The 19,940-nt window shown below is 52.0% G+C and overlaps 1 protein-coding gene across 5 annotated transcripts in view; it reads right to left on the bottom strand.

Annotated features, from left to right (window-relative positions):
- Window positions 1–19,940, bottom strand: part of SGSM1 (small G protein signaling modulator 1) — a 52,815-nt gene that overhangs the window by 30,799 nt on the left and 2,076 nt on the right. For all 5 annotated transcript variants that reach the window (XM_090061908.1, XM_090061909.1, XM_090061906.1 and 2 more), the window contains one exon: window positions 2,501–2,576. In XM_090061908.1, the coding sequence (XP_089918034.1) occupies window positions 2,501–2,576 (76 nt within the window). The remainder of the gene's footprint in view (window positions 1–2,500; window positions 2,577–19,940) is intronic.

Here is a 19,940-nt window from a genome sequence, read left to right as displayed (position 1 = left end):
GAGAAAACACCTCCATTATGCTCAAAGTCCAGGGAGCTCTCACTTGCATTAGGCCTCTCTGTGACACCTGCTGTTTTTCTTGAAGTCTGAGCTCCTGGAAGCAGAATTTAAGGGGAAACACAGATTCCCCTGACAAAGAAGTGTCTAGTCCTCACACACGTGGAGAAAGGTTCATAACCATGCGCCAAGCGTGTCCTGCAAAAGGCTCAAAAAAACCCAAAAGAGATGCATGACTTTCCTAATGTGATTTTTTCTTTAGGCTCACTGCATGATTTTGAATATCTGGGGCTGGCAATAGCAGAAGTCACCTAGACAATGTGCTGCCCTTTCTCTCTCCAAATGGAACTGCAGAGTGCAGTAAGTGCCAGGTATGTTTCCAAGCACACATCTGCAGATTATATTCAACGTGGGTGGATAATGAAACAAGAGAGTGGTATTTTGCCCATATGTGCCTAGGGGATTAAGATTATTTTATTCCTGATGCAACACTACTGGTACTTCCATGGAGTTGCACGCCGCCGTTTGACTCGCTCTGCTGTTACGAGTCAAGGCAATGTTCGGTGCTAGGCAGCAGGAGGAACGCAGCAAAGGCAGCTGCCATGTCTGCCGGGTCAGCTTGCAGAGGGAGCGTGACCTTAAGCAGTGTCAACGTGCATTTGTTTTCCCCAAACCTTTCAGCTCCGTAATCGGCTAAATTGGACTTTTGGGATCAGACGCCTTTTCCTGCCAAACCAAGCAATCTGTTAGAGGAGCCTGGTATTTTACCGAACAGGAGGAGGAGGACAGGGAATGCGTGAGCTTGGCTTACAAGGGTGGAAGGTGAGAGGCCTGCCTAGGGGCAAAAGGCAGCACTATGCAAGTCCCAGAAAACCGTGAGAGGCAAGCTGCTTATGAGGATAGCGATGTCCTCTATGAAGCTCATTGCTGCCAAGGCTGTGTAGGCTGCTCATATCCAATTGTGACGACAGGCAATAAGTTGCAGATACCCAAAAACCACTGGAAAAAAAGCCCGGCGGCATCATTAGGGAGGCTGAGTGGTAATCAGCAAGCCCAGCTCCTCGCCTGGCACAAAGCACTATAAATAATCCCAGGCTGCGAAGCCTGCACTGTACAGAAAGCAGAGTGAGTCACGGCTCAGAGTTAGCTCTGCTCTTTTGACGCCACTCAGCCAATGATGTGAGGAGCCACAGAGGCCTGGGACACACACCCACCTGCCTTTCATCCCAGGACCTGGGAGAAAGGGCACAAAGCAGCTCCTAACCACCTTCCAAAGCAGAGAAGGAGGTGGCACGGTTCCCCCTCTTTGCATCCTTCAGCAGCAATTCTCAGCCAAGGTGTCGGGACCGCATCTTACTGAGATCCAGGGAGCCCATGCAGAGCAAGGCCTGCCCTGGGAATGGAGATGGAGCAGCAGTGCACACAGAGGGGAGAGCTCATGAATGGCGCTGGAGCCAGACGGCAGCTTTGCGCACTGGCTCCTCGGCACTGCACTGCTCCGCAGGTGGCCCGCTCCGGCCAGCACACGCCGTCGCAGACACAGCGGCAGGAGGCAGGTGGCGGCCAGAGACCCAGCCGTGAAGCAGGTGAGCAGCTGTGTGCGCTCTGGAGAGTGGGCGGAAGGAGCAGCTTCCCGGGGAGGGTCAGCTGCCTGCAGGAGACGCAAGCAGCCTCTGACAAGAGAGGGAGAGGGGAGCCCAGCTTCTCCGAGTGCCTCGCTGTGCTGGGATCCCTGAGACACCTCCCCCCCACCCGAAGAGATGCAGGAGGACCTCACGCCATGCCGCTGGGGAGCAAGATGGACACACTTGACCCCTGCAAAGCAGACAGAAGCGTGGTGTGGCCCCGAGGGCCGTTCCCTGCCATCTGCAGTCCTCCTCTCACACCCAGGCCAAGCCGGCTCTACACGAAGGCTCTGCCCTGCTTCGGCCAGCTCTGGAACACATTTTCCAAGCTTAGAAACCGTCACTAACTGCTGAAAAAAGGCAGATGTTATTTAGTTCCAACCCAGGAAGCGCGTGCAAGACCAGATGTCAGACCTCATGGCAGAAAAAGGGGCTGAAGGAAGCCGACTGCAGGGGTCACCAGCACTTCATAAAATGCTCAAAGACCCTTTCAACACGCTCCTGTTCCCTGCACCTGCGCTGCCCCCGTGCGCTGGCTCATTTACAGGGACTTCTCACTGCACAGAGGTTCACCTGTCACATAAGCAGCCTGTTTAATCCCTTCTCAAATGAGTGAGAGGGGCTCAATATTCTGGCACTTGGTTTGCTGGACTGCCACCGCCCGGGGTGTCACAACCCGAGCCCACGTTCGATGAGGAACGCAACGTGCTGACCACATGACTCCTCCCTGGGGATGCTGCAGCTCCCTGGTCTCAGCACATGGTACCATCAGGAGGGAGCTGCCCATCAGAGCAGCAGGGTGATGCAGCAACACCCCAGCGTGGACGGCGTGCCAGGGCCGGCGGCTTCTCAAAGCCCATCTCTTTGCGCCACCTTACCGCAGAAGGAGATGATGTGGCTGCTGTCCTCGTGCACAAACTTCCTCGTCACTGCCTCCTCCATGATCTGCTTCACCTGTTGAACCAAGCAGGGAAAGCTTTCAGTGACAGGCATGGGGCTGTGGCATGGAAGCGCAGCAGCGTTCATTAAAACCACCTTGAGCGCGGCAGTGTATTGAAGGTACTGGATCATCTCTCTTTCCATAAGGGGATGCCCCTCTGCTCTCTTATCTTTTTGGAAAACGCTAACAGGCCACATGGCCAATCCATGCTACAACTGTATGGTCTAGCAGGGAACCACCATCCAACTGGGCAGCATGCAGGACAGTGGAAAGCACCCTTTTTAGACTCAAGGTATCCCCCACCCCCAGCAGACTCGAGGCACCCTTAGAAAATGTCAGCTCTTAAGTTTTCACTCAGCTTTTGACTACAGGAAAATAATAGAGCAACAAGAACAACTTACAACACCCTGGCTAAGAATTACTGGTTTAGATAGACAGGCAGGAACAAAGAAGGGAAAAAATGTTGAAGAAAGCCTCAGGAGGCCTTAGCCTAGACAAGGCATAGTCAAATAAGCAGCATTCAGCTAGGAGGCACCTTCAGCTGGGCTACCCAATCTAGTTCAATAATTTATAGCTCTTCGTGCCCTCCTGTTTGAGATGGATCTGACCAGTTCCAGGTCACGGGCTGCCCTGAAGAGCCTGGAACCAGCCCATCCACGCAGATGTCAGTGATTTGCCTCCCGTGGACGGAGGCGCTATTTGTATAGCAATGCAATCAGTGCTGAACTCTGTGTGCATTGCCTGTGACACATTCCTGGCACGCACACATTTCGGTTCAGTTAATTAGAAGGAGGCTGTCATGTAGGTTGGAAGCCAGATCATTAGGGACATAAATCTGCAGTCACAAAGTGGAAGGTTGGGTGGAACGGTCCGGCTCCGGCACAACAGAGACTAGCTACGGATGGGTGTGAGAAGAGACAGCAGCCAAGGCCATCCGGGCCCAGCAGATTTCCCACTGCTACCCCCCAGCTTATCCTTCCCCCCACACCATCTCCAGCTGGTCCACCTCACCAGAGAGAACCCCCTTTCATGAATAACTGGTCTCCGAGCTGGAACGCAGGTTCCCTCCAACCTGGCTCCAGCGTGCTTGGAGAGCCCTGATGTCTTATAATTCATGATCATCCATTTGGAAATCACTTGGGTGCACAGACAGAAGCAAAGGCAGCACAGACAGGTCTAGTCCCTATCCCATCCAAAGTCTACACACACAGTCCTGGGGTCTGGGCCTTCCTGGCTGTCCCAGAAACACTTAAAAAGGTAGACTGCAGGTCAGGCTTTCTCCCTCGGCTGGGCCACTGCTGGGGTTCACTAGCAGGGTCTCTCTTCACCGCCACGACGACAGGCTGTGCAGATGGCTCCAGGAGGCTCGGACCAGCTAGCATGCTACAGCATGCTGCAGGTGGCCAGTGGACTCCAGTTTGGCCCGTACCTTGTAGTATCACCTGTAATCGCTGCACAAAAGTAGGTCCTTGCCCACGAAAGCTCAAGCCTCTCTGAACCAGTTAGTCTCTACAGTGCCCCTCCCCGCCTTCTGCCTGACACAGCTAGCTATCCCGGTATGACTCCAATTAAGGCATTTTGGTCTTCATGGTCCTAGACCTTTATTTTTTCTCTTTTCACAGCTTCACTGCCAGGCAGAGTCAAAGTCTTTTTAAAGGCTCCGCGGTGCATTCCCATATGCCGGCAAGTTTGGATTCTTCCTAAATGCAACTTTACCTCTGAATTAATCAATGTTAACTCTGAAATACCCAAACGTATGACCTTGGGTTAGGCCCCACTTCCACTCTCCAACATGCTTTGTACCTCTCAGGTCCTGTTCTGTGTACGTGGTGTTACCTGCCTTTTCAAAGGCAGTGCTGAACCTGGGAAGGCATCTCTCTCTCACACGCACGCACATACGTGCTTGCTGCTTACGGCTCACCTCTAGCAGTCCACAGAGCACAGTTTCCCCCGTAGCAGATTTAGCGCTTCCAGCAGTGATTCAAGCAGATGCAGAGAAAAGATGGGGAGGGGCAGAGATAAATCAGGCTCAGTCCCCAGCTCGTTTCATTTATTAGATTCAAAACAATTCAGTGCTTTTCATCCTGGCCCAGAAAAGGGCGACTGCTATGTTGTGTCACCCTCGGGCTGTCCGGGTGAGTGGCTCCCTGTCACCTCATCACCCCCATTTCCAAGCCAGCCTCTCTGGGAGCTGGCTTTACACGTGCCCTCTCTGGTGCTCCTTGGGAGTGAGCGTGCAGGGTTGCATGAAATCCAATTATGCTCATGAGGCATCTTACAGGAAGGAGGTGGAGAGAAGCCACAAAGCAGATGCTGCAGCTCAATGAATGATGAAGCCCAGCCTTGGAGATGCTGTGCGCTCCCCAAGCCAGTGTGGCAGGGCTTCTCAGCCTCCCACACCTTCAGTGCTGGGGAAGGAGGTTCAGGGTGATGATTACCGAGAGGTGCTAGCCCCCTCCTTTGCCCTCCACTCCCATGTCACAGCCCCACTCTGTGTCTCAGTTTCCCCACCTGTTAAATGGGGAGAATACAGAATTTCTTTACATGGAGGGCTAGAATTAGCAGCTGCAAAGCACTCTGGGAGCTGCCTGGGAAGTGCAAAGACAACATAAAGTTGCATTTAGGAGGAAGACCAAAGGGAAGCAGCCCTGGGAGAATTGGCACCAACGCCTTCCGAGTCCCTCCCATGCTGCAGGACTTGCCCTCCTGGCACAACACTTCCTCCCTGCTGCGCCAGCCCTGCCAGCTGATGGCCCAGCTCCACATCCCTGCCACCTGGCTCCATCAGACACACACCGGGTGAAGTCTAGGGACAGCTCGCTCGGGCCCCACAACTGATGCTCAGCCACTCTCACAGCTCAGGGCAGCTGCAATCTCCAGCACCAGCGACTGTGATCATTCGTCCCTGCACTCGGCAGAGGATCAGACCCTTCCGTCTTTGAGCTCCAAAATAATTTCCCTTCCAAAGCACATAGATTTGTATTTCTCCAGTTTCTGCAATGCATCTTGCTCTTTCCTCTTTGGTTTCACGAGCGTTGGGAAGTTTGCCCAGTAGGGCCCACGGTGGGCAAAAAATGCTCCACTTGCCAGGATGCTGTGTACTAGGATGGGTCTTGTTGGTAGAGAGAGAGAGAAAAAAAAAAAAGCAGCGCACCATCTTCAGACCTGCCCAAGTAAGGCTGACGCGTGCAAGACACCTAACGATTATCATTTGGAAAATTAAAGCCCCCTCACAACAATTTGCCAAGGTCAATCATGTACAATTGTCAGCATGACTAGAGGGAGCTCATTTCTGAATAGAGAAGTAAAAAAAACCCACACACAAAAGCTAAATCCACCCCCGCCGCCTTCTCCCAACAAGTGGGTCAGCTCGCTGCGCGCTTCTGTCGCTTATGTGCCTGGTGACTAATAGAGACGGCTCTTCAGCCCAGGGGAGGCAGGATCCGCGAGGGATGGTTTCAGCCACGGCTCTGGTGGTTGGAATGAACTGGCACTGAATCCGAAGCTCGCAGCCAAGGCGGCCGAGGAACGAGAAGCCATGCGAGGGACGCAAACCCTCTGCGCCTACGTCACCCAGCCGGGCGGCAGACTTCCTGCATGAAATGCCACTTCCATCGGTACATGGGGGGCCATTTCTTGTTTCTCCCGCTCTTCGCAACTTGGATGCGAGCTGAAGGACTCCCACGCGGTCTCTGCAGGGTCGAGCACAACGGAGCCCAGGCAGTTGATGCTGGGACATGAGATGCTAACAACAACGATGCCCTTGCAGACCTCAGAAAATGAGGCAAGAGTTTAACTGTTTGGGGCCCAAATATTCAATGCCTGCAGGGGCCAGAAACCAAGAGATACAAAGGCCAAGGAAGACTCAAGGAGGCTTGAAATGCCAGGAGATTTATCCGCTTGCAGGGCATGGAGACTTCTAGACCCGCGTGTCTGTGACTTGGCATTTCAAGGCTGATTCACTGCTTGGGGTGGGAAGGGCGCACGGGCCTGAGATGAAAGCAAGTTTGAAGGGAGCAATGTGCAGAGCCCCGAGGGACAAGGTAGGGGCCATCCCCACCTCGACCAGGAGAGAAGCATCACAGCACTTTCCCCCGCAGAGACGAGTCACCCGCTGAGGAGAAGCACACCCTGCTTCCCACTCCTACACAAGCAGCACGATTCAAAATGCAACAGAGAAATGCTCCAGACCACGCTGGGGTGTGGACCAGGCTCTGAGGCTCCAGCCAACACCCAGAAAAATACTGAAGGCAGAAAGTGGCTTTTCTCTCCTTCATTCACAAAAGGGAACAAAAAAAAAAAGTGCTTCCGCTCCTCCCGCCTAGCTGATGCTGAAGTTCTTTGGTGAAACGCAGCTGTAGTTCAGCATGACCTAGGCCCTGCGCGACACATGCACCTTCCCCCTTCCTTACACCGTATGTGCAAATACGTGACAATTTCTTTGGGGTCCCAAATGCCTCACCAACCTATCACAGCTCTTGGAGGGCGTCAATAAGCTGTTGGATAGGGGCAATCCAGCTGACGTCGTGTATTCGGACGTCCAAAAAGCCTTTGACAAGGTCATCCATCAGAGGCTCTTAACTAAATTAGATAATCATGGGATTACAGGAAACGTCCACTGATGTATTAGAAATTAGCTCAAAAATAGAAAGCAAGGAGTGAGTAAAAATGGTAAGTTTTCAGGATGGAAGGAAGTAAACAGTGGGGTCCCCCAGGGACCAACACTTTTTAACATATTCATAAATGACCTGGAAAAGGGGATGCGTAGCAAAGTGGCCATATTTGTTGATGACACAAAATTATTCAAAGTATACAGATCCAGGTGGACTGTGAGGATCTACGAAAGGATCTGGCATGCTAGAGTGAATGGGCAATGACGGCAGGTGGAAGTCTATGTAGGTTAGGGTCAAGTGATGCACCTGGGCAAAAATAGCCCAAACTGTACCTACACTGTGATGTGCTTGACCTTAACTGTTGCTACAGAAGAAAGAGATCTGGGAGTTGTTGTGGATAGTTAAGTAAAAACATCAGCTCAGTGCTAAGCAGCCATCAAAAGGGCAAAGGAAATGTTAGGGATTATTAAGAAAGGAACTATAAGCAAAGCAATGCATCATGATGCCTCTTTACAAATCCATAGCACGTCCACACCCTGAATACCGTGCCCGGTTCTGGTACCCACATCTTGAAGTATACAGAAGACCTAGAGAAGGTCCTGAGAGGGGCAACACGGATGATGAGTGCTATGGAGGGGCGTCCGTACAAGGAGAGACTCAAGAAGCCAGGCCTATTCAGTTTAGAAAACAGACACTTGAGGGTAGACATGAGAAGGGTTTACAAAATGCTAAACAGTGAAGAGACAGTCAACAGGGATTTATTCTTTAGTCTCTCTCACAAGACAAGAACTAGGGGTCACAAAGTGAAAAGAGTAGGCCAGCAGTTTAAAACAAACGCAAGGATGTTTTTCTTTTTCACCCAGCGTGGAATTAAAGCGTGGCGCTCGTGGCCACCAGTGGTGGTGGCAGCGGAGAGGTCAGCCAGACTTACAAAGGGACCGGACACGTGCTCAGAGGAAAGGGGCAGCACGTGCTATTGAGCGCAGGAGTGAGGGGCACGGCCTCTGAATCGGGACTTCCTATACCCTAAATGCTGGAGGCTGCAAATAAGAGAGGAGGCAGTGAGAAAAGCCCTGGCCAGACCCAGTTCCCTTTCAGCATCCACTCGCTGTCCCTTTGCAACACGGGGGACTGGGCAACACAGACCTACGGTCCAACCCAGTAAATGGCAATCCTTATATTCGTACGTCCTGGGCCCAAAGCAATGTACCAAGGGCCATGGTCTTACCACTCTGTGACAACACCCCCACACACAGCACACGGGCAGCGAGTTCCTTGGGGGAGAGACTGCCAGTTGCATGCCTTGGCACAACGCAGGATTTGGCCCCAAACTGAGGTTCTTCACTGGTGAAACAATACAAAGGGTTGTCAGCATTCACAATGCACGGAGAAACCCTCCTAGAGACGCAGGCTGGTAGAAAGTTACATGGCCAGGATGAAAAAGAAGTGGCCCAGGACTGGCCATTCAAAACAACACCGAGCAAAGGAATGAGAAAGGAAATGGGGTTGTGACTGGGGCACTCGGACACAAAGCCCAGGAGGCAAGAGCAGCTGGTCACTGAAGCCGGGACCAATACCTGCATACAGCAAAACTCGTGGCTGCTCAGAAAGAGAAGAAATTGTAGAGGACTGCCAGCAAAAAGATTGCCATCCAAAATCTACACGAGTGAATTAACAATCACTGTAAATAGATCTAAGGAGTCCACCCGAAGGAAAAAAGCAATGAGAGCCAGAACAAGAGAAACAGCCCCAGTGCCCAGGGCCAGCCAGGGTTTAATTGGCCTGCTCCATTAAAGGCGCTTGTTTGCTGTCTAGCTGATGTAGGATCTGAGGGCGTTTGTTTGGCGAAAAGGAACTGTATTTCTGGCATTCCCATATTGCTGCTACTAATAGCTCTTTCCACCACAGCAGCAGCGAACGAGGCTGAGCAAACGCAAAGCTTCTGCCACGGCTGGTCCGGCAGCACGCGCCAAGCGGCCCTTGCAGGGACAAGGTTTTGGTCTGCAGCAGCTAAGGCACATTAAGAGAACAAACATGCTACACCTTCACAGAGTTACAGGCATGCCTAGAGGGGCCGTTCCCATTTAAGACAGCAGCAGCCCGTGGCTGCGAAGCCCTGCCTGGTCTCGTCCGGTCCTAGTGCCATCCCAGAGCGCTGTGTGCCATCGAGCTCCCCCAAGGCCGAGGTGGGAGGTCAGCAGTGCCCAGCCCGTGCCACTCTGCTCTGGCACAAGGACGCATGCAGAGGGGAAGCAAAGGGAAGCAGTCACGGGGGCTGCAATTTGGCCAGGAAACCTGGATAAATCCTACACTATCCACGGTGTAACCGTGGCACGGCAGGGAAGGGAGGGAATAGGAAGTGGCAGGTGCCACCAAAAGCATGGCCCACCTACAGCATGCGTGTCAGCTGCTTAGAGACGCAGGATGCCTTGGAGGGAGATCTCAGCACACTCACGGCAGCAGCACCCCTGGGTCACTGCTCCACCCTGAATCAGAGGGAACAGCAGTTCCTCTTGCAGTAGCACCACCTCTACCCCTAGCAAGAGGAACTAAGAGGTCTCCCACCTCCCTCCAGGTGAACCCAAGGCGGCTTAGCTTCTAGGGCCAGGCTGCATGCAGCACAACACAAGGGGCTCTGGCTGCATATAGTGCAACGGCAAAGCACTACAAATCGCCTTATGAAGCTGGTGGGAGTACACCGCAGCCTGCTCCATCCCTGCAGAGCCAGGACACCCTGTGCTCAGCCAGTAGTGACCGGGAAAGACAGAGGAGCATCCTCCTGCAATTCTGCATTGCAGCTTTTTTTCAGGCCAGTTCTAATATTGTAGATACCAGATCAAAAGCTTCCCCCACCATCTCGATAAAGCAATGTGGCGGAAAAGGAGGGGTTTGCTGCCCTTGGTTAATCACTCCCTTAATTTCCGTTTGTAATAATCCAGCTGTGCCTAACAGTGTAGCGGCACAAAGGCTTGGCAGACTTTACTGCATCCTTCCTAATAATGGATTACTCGCCCTCCTACCTTACGTGAGCCAAAGACAGCAAGTAACAGCCTCTGAAATGAGAAATACGGGAGCAAAGCCTGCCACGTTGGAGGCCACGTAAGTCAAGGCTGCCATGACTGCTAGCGTCTAACTAGTAACAGAGAAGCTGCCATTGCAGGTGAGATTTTGTTCCAGACTGTCGGCCCAGCTGAAGCAAACCCATCTTTGCCACCAGCGCAGGTTTTAGGTGAAGCGGCTCCTCGCGCTCCCCGGAAACCTCTGTGTCCGGTGCACTCCACATTTGAGAGACTCCACGTAGCGGTCCACGTGCATTAGGACGTGGGAGCGGGCAATGCTTCCTGAGCCAGAGCTGGGCCTGGCTGGAAGGCATTATGTTCCTGTTTCACCGGAAAACTAAGAGCTGGCGTTTTCCCAGGGGGCCTCAAGGCTAATGAGTGGTGGTGTCTAAAAAGATTCAGAGCCATTGATTTAATGGCTCCCGCCTGGGCCTGAGGCAGTGTCAGCTCTGACTAAACCTTGCCATGAAAACATTCAGCTTTCAGAGCACTGACAAAAAGCATTTTATTAAATGAAAATCCTGGGGAGGCCTAGACGCAAGCCCAGCCTCCCCTCCCCTGACCACAAGGCTCGGGTGCCTGCCTGGTCCCCGACCGCTGCAAGATTCCCAGGATCGTTCTTCACTTCAAGGCCAGCAAACCGCAAGCCAGCAACGTGTCTCCATGCTGCCCCTCACCCTCTCACCCCAGCGGCTGTTTGCAATGGAGGAGCAAGCTGCATGCTGCAGCTGTTAGGACAAGAGCCAGGGTGCAGAGGCCAAGAGCAAATGAATTATTCCTCAGTTCAATCAGCCAAAGACAATATTTACACATATCTCTGCCTTTGTGCCTACCTGGGCTTTTCCAACTCATTTGCCGCAGACCCCAGCAAACAGACAGACAATCTACCTGCCGGATTACTGGAATGATGATCTTTGCACTGGCAACTGCCTTTCCCATACAGGTGGCCCGGCCATTGTATGGATCATACACCCACTTGTACTGAAGCACATCATCTCCCACACATGCGTCATACTCACAACTCTCCCAGATGGTACATTATAAACCAAGCACGGGCAGCCTGAGAAGTATTATACAAAGACCTGCACCCTTTGCTTCCAGAACCAGCTCCCACCACCTGAGAAGGCAACAGCACTTGAGACTAGCACAACAGCTGCCCCGGGTCTCTGAGCAAGGGAATCTGTCCCGACATGGACCTGAGCACACACGAACACACCTAGCAAACATAACTGCACCTGGTACGTGGCTAAGATGGCACGCCGCTGCAGTGATCAGATGTGTCCAGCTGCTCTGGCACTTCAGGAACAGGTAGAGAAGAAGTCACCTGCTGTCAAACAGATGCAAGGCTGGGAGGAAGGCCAAGCTTCTGGATCAAACCCAGGACGAGGAGACCCGAGTTCTGATCCTGGCGCTGACAGCCTCTGTGCGCAATGGTAGACAAGTCACTTAATCCAGGTCCCCATGGGGATGGCAGCACTGGTCCCGGACCAGCTGAAAGAAACACCTATGGCCTTCTGGCTTCGTTTCCCAGCAAGAGAGGAACTGGTGACGCACAGGCTGGGTGTATTCCAAGTGTGTCTTGTTTAAATTAAATGTAAGCACCAAGTGCAGAGGAAGGTGATGGGGATGAATGGGGAGTGGAGAGCCCGCCTTGCCAGAAGAGACCAAAAGAACTTGGCTCATTTTGTCTGTTAAAATGAAAGGTGAGCATGGGCATTATCACCCCCAAGTGCACTATGAGACGACATCAGAGCAGGCAGGTTGTAGAGCAGTCTCCCAGCGCTGCGGTGCCCTCTCCCAATGCCTCCCGCGCTAATCCCGACTCCTTAAACACTGGTCTGGGCCACAGTCGCCTGCAATACCTCTGTGGTCTGTAGGCCCCTTGCAGTCCAGCAGTGCCCTGCACAGCGAGGGGCCTCCAGAGACCTCAGCTCCAAGACAGCCCCCTTCCTGGGGTGCCACACAACGTGACCCACTTAGCTTTGAACAAGCGAGCCTGCGGGTAGCAATAGGCTTGCCGCAGCTGCACCAGCTTAGCGTGGGCAGCTCTACCCAGCTTCCTGGCCCACACTGAGCTTCATGATGCCGCAGCTGCAAGCCTAGCAGGTTCCTGCTGCCCACTTCAAAGCCAGCTCAGGTATCAGCTATCCATACGCAGCTTTGCTGCAGTGACAACAGATGCTGAGTAGGCGTGAGCTACAGTGGCCAAGCCCCTCATTGCTGAAAGGTGTATAAACAGGCATCACCATCTCCATCTCTGGAGAACACCAAGGGCACAAGATTATTGCAGAAGAGCTCCGAGTTGGGGTTCAGTCAGGCAGCTCCACGTTCAGCCCTCTCCAGCCCGGGCACGTGCAGCGCGCGGCAGCTTTGGGCTGCACCGACCTGTGCATAACACCCAGGGCCACAATGCCACCATCACCTCGTGTCTCCAGAGAGCTGCGATCTCAGGAAAAGCCATGCTTGCGCCTCAGGCAGGCCACAAGTGGTCAGATAGGAGGGCTGCTGGCCATGTACTGGTACACAGCCATCTGCTTCGTGCTGATCTGATGGCTGGACTGCTACCCAGCCCGTCCGCAGAAAAGGGAGTCCAGGACTCACTTGAGAGAGATGCAGGGAGGGGGAGCTTCACCAATGCAGTCGTTTAATCTACAAAAACCACCAGCAACTGCACTGTACGTGGTGTGCATGGACACTGCCATCATGCGGGTCTGTTCAGAGCCCTTCTTGCCTCCTCTAAGGCTCTTACAGTCCACATCCCTTCCTGCAGCTGAAAACAAAAGGGCACACATGAGACACGAGTGTGGTGGAGAGGGGGACCATGCCTGCAGCTTGCCTGGGGGTCAGTGGGGCTGCAGGAATCAGAAGCTGCAGCAGCTGACAGACAAAGGAAGGTTGGCTTTGTTTTTTTTCAGGCTTTCAATGGCCTGGAGGCACTGCGGGATTCAGCTATCATTGTACAGACAAGACTACTCTTCCCTTGTTATAGCAGCACCTAAAAGCCCCTGCCACCGCCACGGCCTACCCACTATTCAAATCCAGGCAGGGACAGCCTCTCTGGCAAAGAGCAGGCAACCCAAGGAGTCCAAGGTAGGACCCAATTAAGGCCACTTCAACAGGGACGTCAGGTGTGCACAGGAGCATTCGGTGCTGCACAGGCACTGGGAAAGACAGACCGTTGTCTGTGCTCCAAGGAGCTTTGCCTAGTGCAGTGATTCACAGGCAGGGAGCGGGGACACCTTGGGGGCTCCCAGAGCCTTTGAAGGGCAACCCAAGGCGTGAGACAACGACCAAGGTGTGAGGACGGAAGCAGTTAAGTGCAGACTTAGGCTTTAACAGCCTGGCTCTCTCTTAAGAGCATTAATACAAACGTTCTTGCACCCGGTGCTTTGGCAGCTGGCACAGCTCTGCTAACCAGAAGGGTGCCAAGCCTCTAGGCTTTTGTGCATAGAAAAAGAGAGAGAGAGAAGCCTTTCTGTTCCTTTCCTGGTACTTTGAAAGCTCCTGAGCTGCACCTGTAGCAAACGTGACCAAGAGAAGCTTCAAACCGGGGTTTGATCCTGTGCGTTTATTTTTCATGCTTCCACAAGCTCACTCCCACTTGCAATCTTTTTCACTGCTTGGATGGAAATGCTGTTTTTAGCACTGAGTAATCCCGACAAAACTTCTAGTTGCGGTGCTATCATCGGAGCAAGGAAGGCCCAGCCCAGCAAAGCACGGGGATTTCACTTTAAGCATGGCCTGAAGTGCATTGCTGAATCCAGGTTCCTTCCCTCCTTCAGGAAAAGCTCTCCTTAAAGTCTATGCAGATGCTCTGACAAAAGCCACGCAGGGAGTGCCCAAAAGGAACAGCACTCTGCTGTGGGGTCTGCATCCACGTACAGCACAATGCTAAGGAAACTTTCAGCAAGAAGTCATACAAAATAAGTCCGGAAGGGACCTCCAGAGATCATCTAGTCCAACCAAGGACTGCACTTGTGACACTGGTGTTATTAACACCACACTCAAACCAACCTGAGCTAAACAGGTGCTCACAGAAACACACTTAGGACAACCACATGAGCATCGATATGAGGAAGGAGAGTGGCAATTCACAGGCAGCCAAGTTCAAAGCGTGCTAACCACAGGTCATCCTCCTGGCATTTCCCAACAAAGCATCAAGACAAGTCTATGGTTCCCTGCCACTAGGAAGGCCCAACAGAAACTCCAGCGTCTCACAGGCCGGGGAAGATAAAGCACCTCAATGGAGCACTGATGTGGTGCATACACCAGGCCAAAGCAGCTGAGCCACAGTGCACCCAAGGGCGAGCCATTCTGAGCTGCCAGTGGAAGGCCTTGCCAGTCATGCCACGGCCAGCCGATGAGCGGGGCCCTGCTCCACATCTGCAGAGCCCTAGGCATGGGGCCCCAGAGGTGGGGTCACGCAGAAGGGCAGCGTGGGGGCTGCCAATGTCAGTGGGGGCACAGGCAGGCTGCTGAGCGAATGCGGAGCCCCCAGGGCCGATGCCACCGATCCAGCTTCTCTCTCACTTGCTGGATTCATTTCTTTTTGCATGTAAAAGACCAAGGGCACTGGTTTGTTCATCTGGCTCCTTTAGCAGACAAAGGTGTAACATCCATTTATCTGCCTTCTTTATAAAACATCTAGTATTGATATCTGCATGGTGCAAAATACAGTCTCTTATCCTCCCAGGAATCAAAGCCTCGATTACTCCAATAGCCGGTGCCAAACAGTTCTCTCAAGCACCAATGCAGCTTGCAGCCAAAGCCCACCACTGATCTGCCAGAGAATTTACTAGCAGACTATTCAATAAATAACCGCAATGAAGTCTGCTTTGATCTGTTAAAGTGCTGCCACTCCCAGAGTCCAAGCACTTTCTTCAGCCAAGGACTTCAAGGTCTCCTTATCACTGAAAGAAGAACCCCATACCGTGTGTAAAGGCTTCACTTGCCTGGTTCCTGCTCCAGACACTTTAAATGCTGGAGATGTTTTTTCAGAGGATTCCCAAGACAGGAAATGTCCATTTCTAATAAATCCCTGTGGAAGGAGCACCATGAATGCAGAGCCAGCAATACAAGATGCCCAGGTGCAGGCAGATCTAGTCTGGGAGATAACCTGCAGCAATCCCCTGAAACTGCCCATAAGCTTGAATGAATCCTGGCTTCCCAGGCCCTCCTAATTTCCATCAGCTTCTTTTGGCCGTTGCACTGTGCAGGATTCAAGACCTGGCTCAACTTTCACCATTCACATCTGGCCTGTTCACTTGGCCGGAGCCACACGAGCGAGCATGGTCCCAGGCCTAATTCCCGCAAGAAACAACTCCAGCCACACCAACTCACGCGCCCGTGGGACAAACCGCCTGCCTTTGCAGAGGGGATGCCAAGCTGTGCTGTGCCCGACCACTCAGCCTGCTTCTGTCTGGCATCGTTCGGCAGCTCCACGCTCTGGCAGCTGCTGAAACATCAATGCTAATCCTATCGACTGAGACCTTTGGCTTGCTGAGAAGTGTTAATCAATTATTTATTGCCACTGACTAAATAAGACATCGACACAGGCTGCTGCTGGGGGATCAGCCACGTGACAGACGGGAGCCTGTTGCAAAGCCCAGATATATTGCCAGCAAGATATTTTGCATCAAAATACAGGCTCAACCAATTACATCGTTAGGCTATTGGTTTCTGTTCTGCGGCTTTTCATTTTTCTTTAAAGTACAGGGAAATTAAGTGCAAAGCTGAAGTCTATGCAATGTTATGGCTGCACACTAAGCCAGGTCCATGTTCCTCCCCAGTGGACATGTATAGGTAAGCTCAAACTGCATACAGCTCTGCTCACAGCAATAGGCATCTCCCATCACGCTGGGCCCACACTGGCCCAACCTTCCCACTTGCAACAGGACCTGGAGAGCTCTGATTAAGGGTGGCAGGTTCTGGTCCTGTTTCCCTGGTTGAATGCAGCATTTTTCTTTGCACCTGTTGGTACTGCCAGTACAACGCCAGACTTGCGATGCTCCATGAAGCAAAGGAACGTCATAGGAGAAACCTTTACTTTGGTGGTTTCCTGACCTCCAGGGCCTGGCCTTGCCCATCAAGCTGCCAGCCCACCTGTGCAGGTTGCCAGGCACACCATAGGCACCACACACACGGGAGAGTCACGAGGCAACAGCCACAAATTCAAAGCCCCTCTCCGGACTCATGCCAATGGCTGGTCCTGGACAACCAAGCCAAAAAATGGGCACGGGAGCATTCAGGATGTAGAGCCTGTTGGGCAAAATGACCAGTTCCCAGCAGCATTTGGACTGGAATCGGATCCACCTTCCCAGACTGTCTTGCTTCGAAGCCTTGAGCTTGTGACAAGGCAGGCATTTCCACGGCAACAGACTGATGCTGCACACATACCAAAGGATGACATCTTGGCAGCCCTAAATCAAGGCTACGCTGCCTGAAGCACAGATCTCCCCCAGAATGTTTATAAGGGGAGCATGCAAGAGACAGAGGCAAGAAACCTGTGCTTGGTTTACAACCTCCTCCCCATGAGAAGATCCCTGCAAGCAAGTGCTTTCATCTTCAAAGAGGCAGAAAATGTCCCCTTCTGATTAGAAATATTGTTTTCTGCAGAGATCGTTGCAGACAGCCGAGCAGCAGTATATTAAAGCCTTTTGTTTACTTTGGACATAAGCACATTTAAAAAGGCTGGTCTGGCTGAGAGGAGACATCTGAGGGCTCCTTGATAGTCAATGACCTTCAATCTAAGCTTGAAGAGGAGACTGATGGGCCTTATTCTGTCCAAGTGGCCCTGACAGTTGAATAAAATCATAGCTTTTTTTGCCTTGATGATAGCTCCAGCATTCATTCTCCAGGAGGTCCCAGTGAGGCTGTACTGCAAGAAATATATCAACTTGCTACAAACCAGAACAGATTCCTTGGCCTTGACACCAGCAACTCGACATTTCAGAATGATGGCCACAGGGACTTACTCCAAGAGGGCAGACAACGGCTGCAGAAACAGTCAGATTGTAATAATTTTACATTAGATTGCTGCAGGCTAAATAAGACTGGTGTAGCAAACAAATTAAGTGGACAAAACAGAAGGAAAGGAGATCGATTTTTGCCCCTCTAATCCAGGAAAGACTCGCATAAAATCTATAGCAAAGCTCATTCATGCTATTTAAAAAAAAAAAAAAACCCACAGGCAAAAAAGAAAAGAAAAAAGTATGTCTACTATATACAGGACTATAAAACATCATCAGTACAGCAGGCTCTGGCCAATCAATAAACTACGAAAAGAAAAAAAGTCTAAGAATATGAACTAAAAGTGAATAATAGATGCATGTCAATTATTTATTAACAAAACATTCAAAACACTGAGGGGCAAGTTAAGTAAGAAAGCAAAACTGCAAGAGAGGAATAAACCAGACGAGCGTTTGTTCCATGCAGATATTCCATCCTCCAGAGCTCTCGGGTCTCCCGCCCTCAATACATCTCAAAAAAATGGTTTCTCTGTTGCTCTACATTTTGTGCTGTCTCTTTACAGCTGTGCACTCCCTTTACCCATTCTCATCCACTACCGTTTCCGCACCCACGTTGTGCTGTTGCAAAGTGACAGCACAGAGCAAGAAAATGAGCCTACGAAAAGTTGCCCCCCAAGTACAATGCCAACTTCCCAAGTCATTCTCGTCTGCAATGCTGCTACATGGAGTGGGCAAAACCTTTTCAATGGGGAAAAAAAAAAAGAGTTTCTGATTCATACAAATTGCTTCTTCAGTGAATTACGCACTTCCCTATTTTGGCTGAAGTTTTTCAAGTTCTCATGACAAAAATAAATAAATAGATCCAGCCCTTTCTAAACTGAGCCCTTCTCAACGTTCAGACACCAAAAACAGGATGCATCTCACCTTGAAAACAGAAATTCTGGTTTGGGTTCTCTGGTGTGGGGGGGGGTGTTTGCTTGTTTTATGTTGGTTTGTTCTTTGTATTGTTTTCTTCTTCCCCGCTGCCCCCCATAGAAAAATGACAGAAACAACCAACAGACAAAACCACACACACACACACACACTCATTTCCCAACCAGTCATGCTGTGATTCCTTCCCTGCCCAGGCCTGTGGGGTTCATTTTCAGCTTTCAGGTTCAACCTTGATTTATTTCCCTCCGTTTGATCCCTCAACATGTTGCTGAAGTGCACTGACAGTGTCAGGCCATCTGCCCCCCTCCATCCCACCCAGGGCCAGAAGCAGGCATGGGCAAACTGGGCAGCTGCCCAGGGCCCAGACAGAAAGGGGGCCCGGAAATGGTAATTTTTATTATTATTATTATTATTCTCATTGCCTCTGACAAAGGGGGACCTGATACTAAAAGTTTGCCCAGGGCCTCCAGGAGTCTAGGTACGGTGCTGCCCCAGCCACGCAGCTCCCCCAGGCGTAGGGCACCGAACAAGGGTGGGACAGCAACATCCTACCGCACGACTCCCAGCAGCTGCCCCCCACCCTGGCACGTTGCATGTATGCACTGATTACCACACGCAACCCTGACAGGTCACTGGGGCACTCTGTGCCAAGTAGCCCTCTGCTCTAGGCCTCGCCTACCCTGGGGTTTAGTCCCTTCTGTCACTGTACCCTGCAAACCCCCGGTATAGACATCTTGCACTAGGACAAGCCACATGCACCCTTGACAAGTGAGGCACTACCCAGTTTCAGAGCGTGCTGCCTAGGTCTGCTCCAGGGCTTGAGCCAAGGCATCGCAGCCCGACTCAACAGGATGAGAGATAACACTTGTGCAAAAGCTGGGTGCCTTGAGAGCAGAAGAGAGGGAGAAGGTTCCCGCAGGGCCTTCTCTGATAGCTGCAGGGAATCACCTGGGCCTTCAGCTGCACTTGGCACTCAGTTAGGTGAGAAAGAAGAGGGGAAAAAAACAAAAACACACACATGCATGTGCCCATGCACACCAAGCTGAAGTAGGTCTAATGAGCAGGTGAGAAAACACAACAGATGGGTGGGCTGGACCAGTTAACAGAAACGTCACTGAATAACTACAGAACTGCAAAAAATTAAACTTTCTGGGTTATGTTTCTTCTGTAGAGGGGACAGAGTTGGAAGGGAAATGTAGTCCCTGGGCTCAGCAAGGTACATAAATGCAGGCCTGATTTTCCAACACTGAATCAGAGCTATGGGGTCCCTGTGGACTTCGCCAGGGAACAGACTAGCAAACAGCTTGAGGACGGCGGAGACGTCTGTTGCTAAGAGCACTAGCCCCCGAGAGCAGAGGACACCAAGGTTCCCGCGGCTCAGGATGCGACAGGGCCGCCAGAAAAATCTCACGACTCTGACAACCTGGCAGAGCGCGACTACAGCACGACACTGTACGCTGACAAACGCGGCCTAGCGGCGGGCTGACAGGCGAGATGTCACAGCCACGCATCCTTTTGCACTCTGTCTCCCTCGCCCCTCCTCTTGATGCAACCTTCACCCCTCAGGTCAAGCTGACCCAGACCCATCAAAACACAGCAAGGGAAGGCTGCTCTCCCGCACAGCACACGCAGCAGACACTCCTGCAGACACCGAAGGCCTCCCACTCCGTCACCACCTGCCACTCCAGGTCTGAAGCCTTCTTCTTCACCCTGCCTCCTTCATCTTCCAGATGCAGCAGTTCGTGAGAGGCACAACGCGCCACTGCCCAGATGGTTCTCTCCCTGGAGAAGGGGGCGCCCCGTGG

The sequence above is a fragment of the Crocodylus siamensis genome, chromosome 9 (genome assembly GCF_052110815.1).
Source record: "Crocodylus siamensis isolate JL-2025a chromosome 9, ASM5211081v1, whole genome shotgun sequence".
NCBI lineage: Eukaryota > Metazoa > Chordata > Crocodylia > Crocodylidae > Crocodylus > Crocodylus siamensis.
This window is presented reverse-complemented; position numbering and strand designations above follow the sequence as displayed.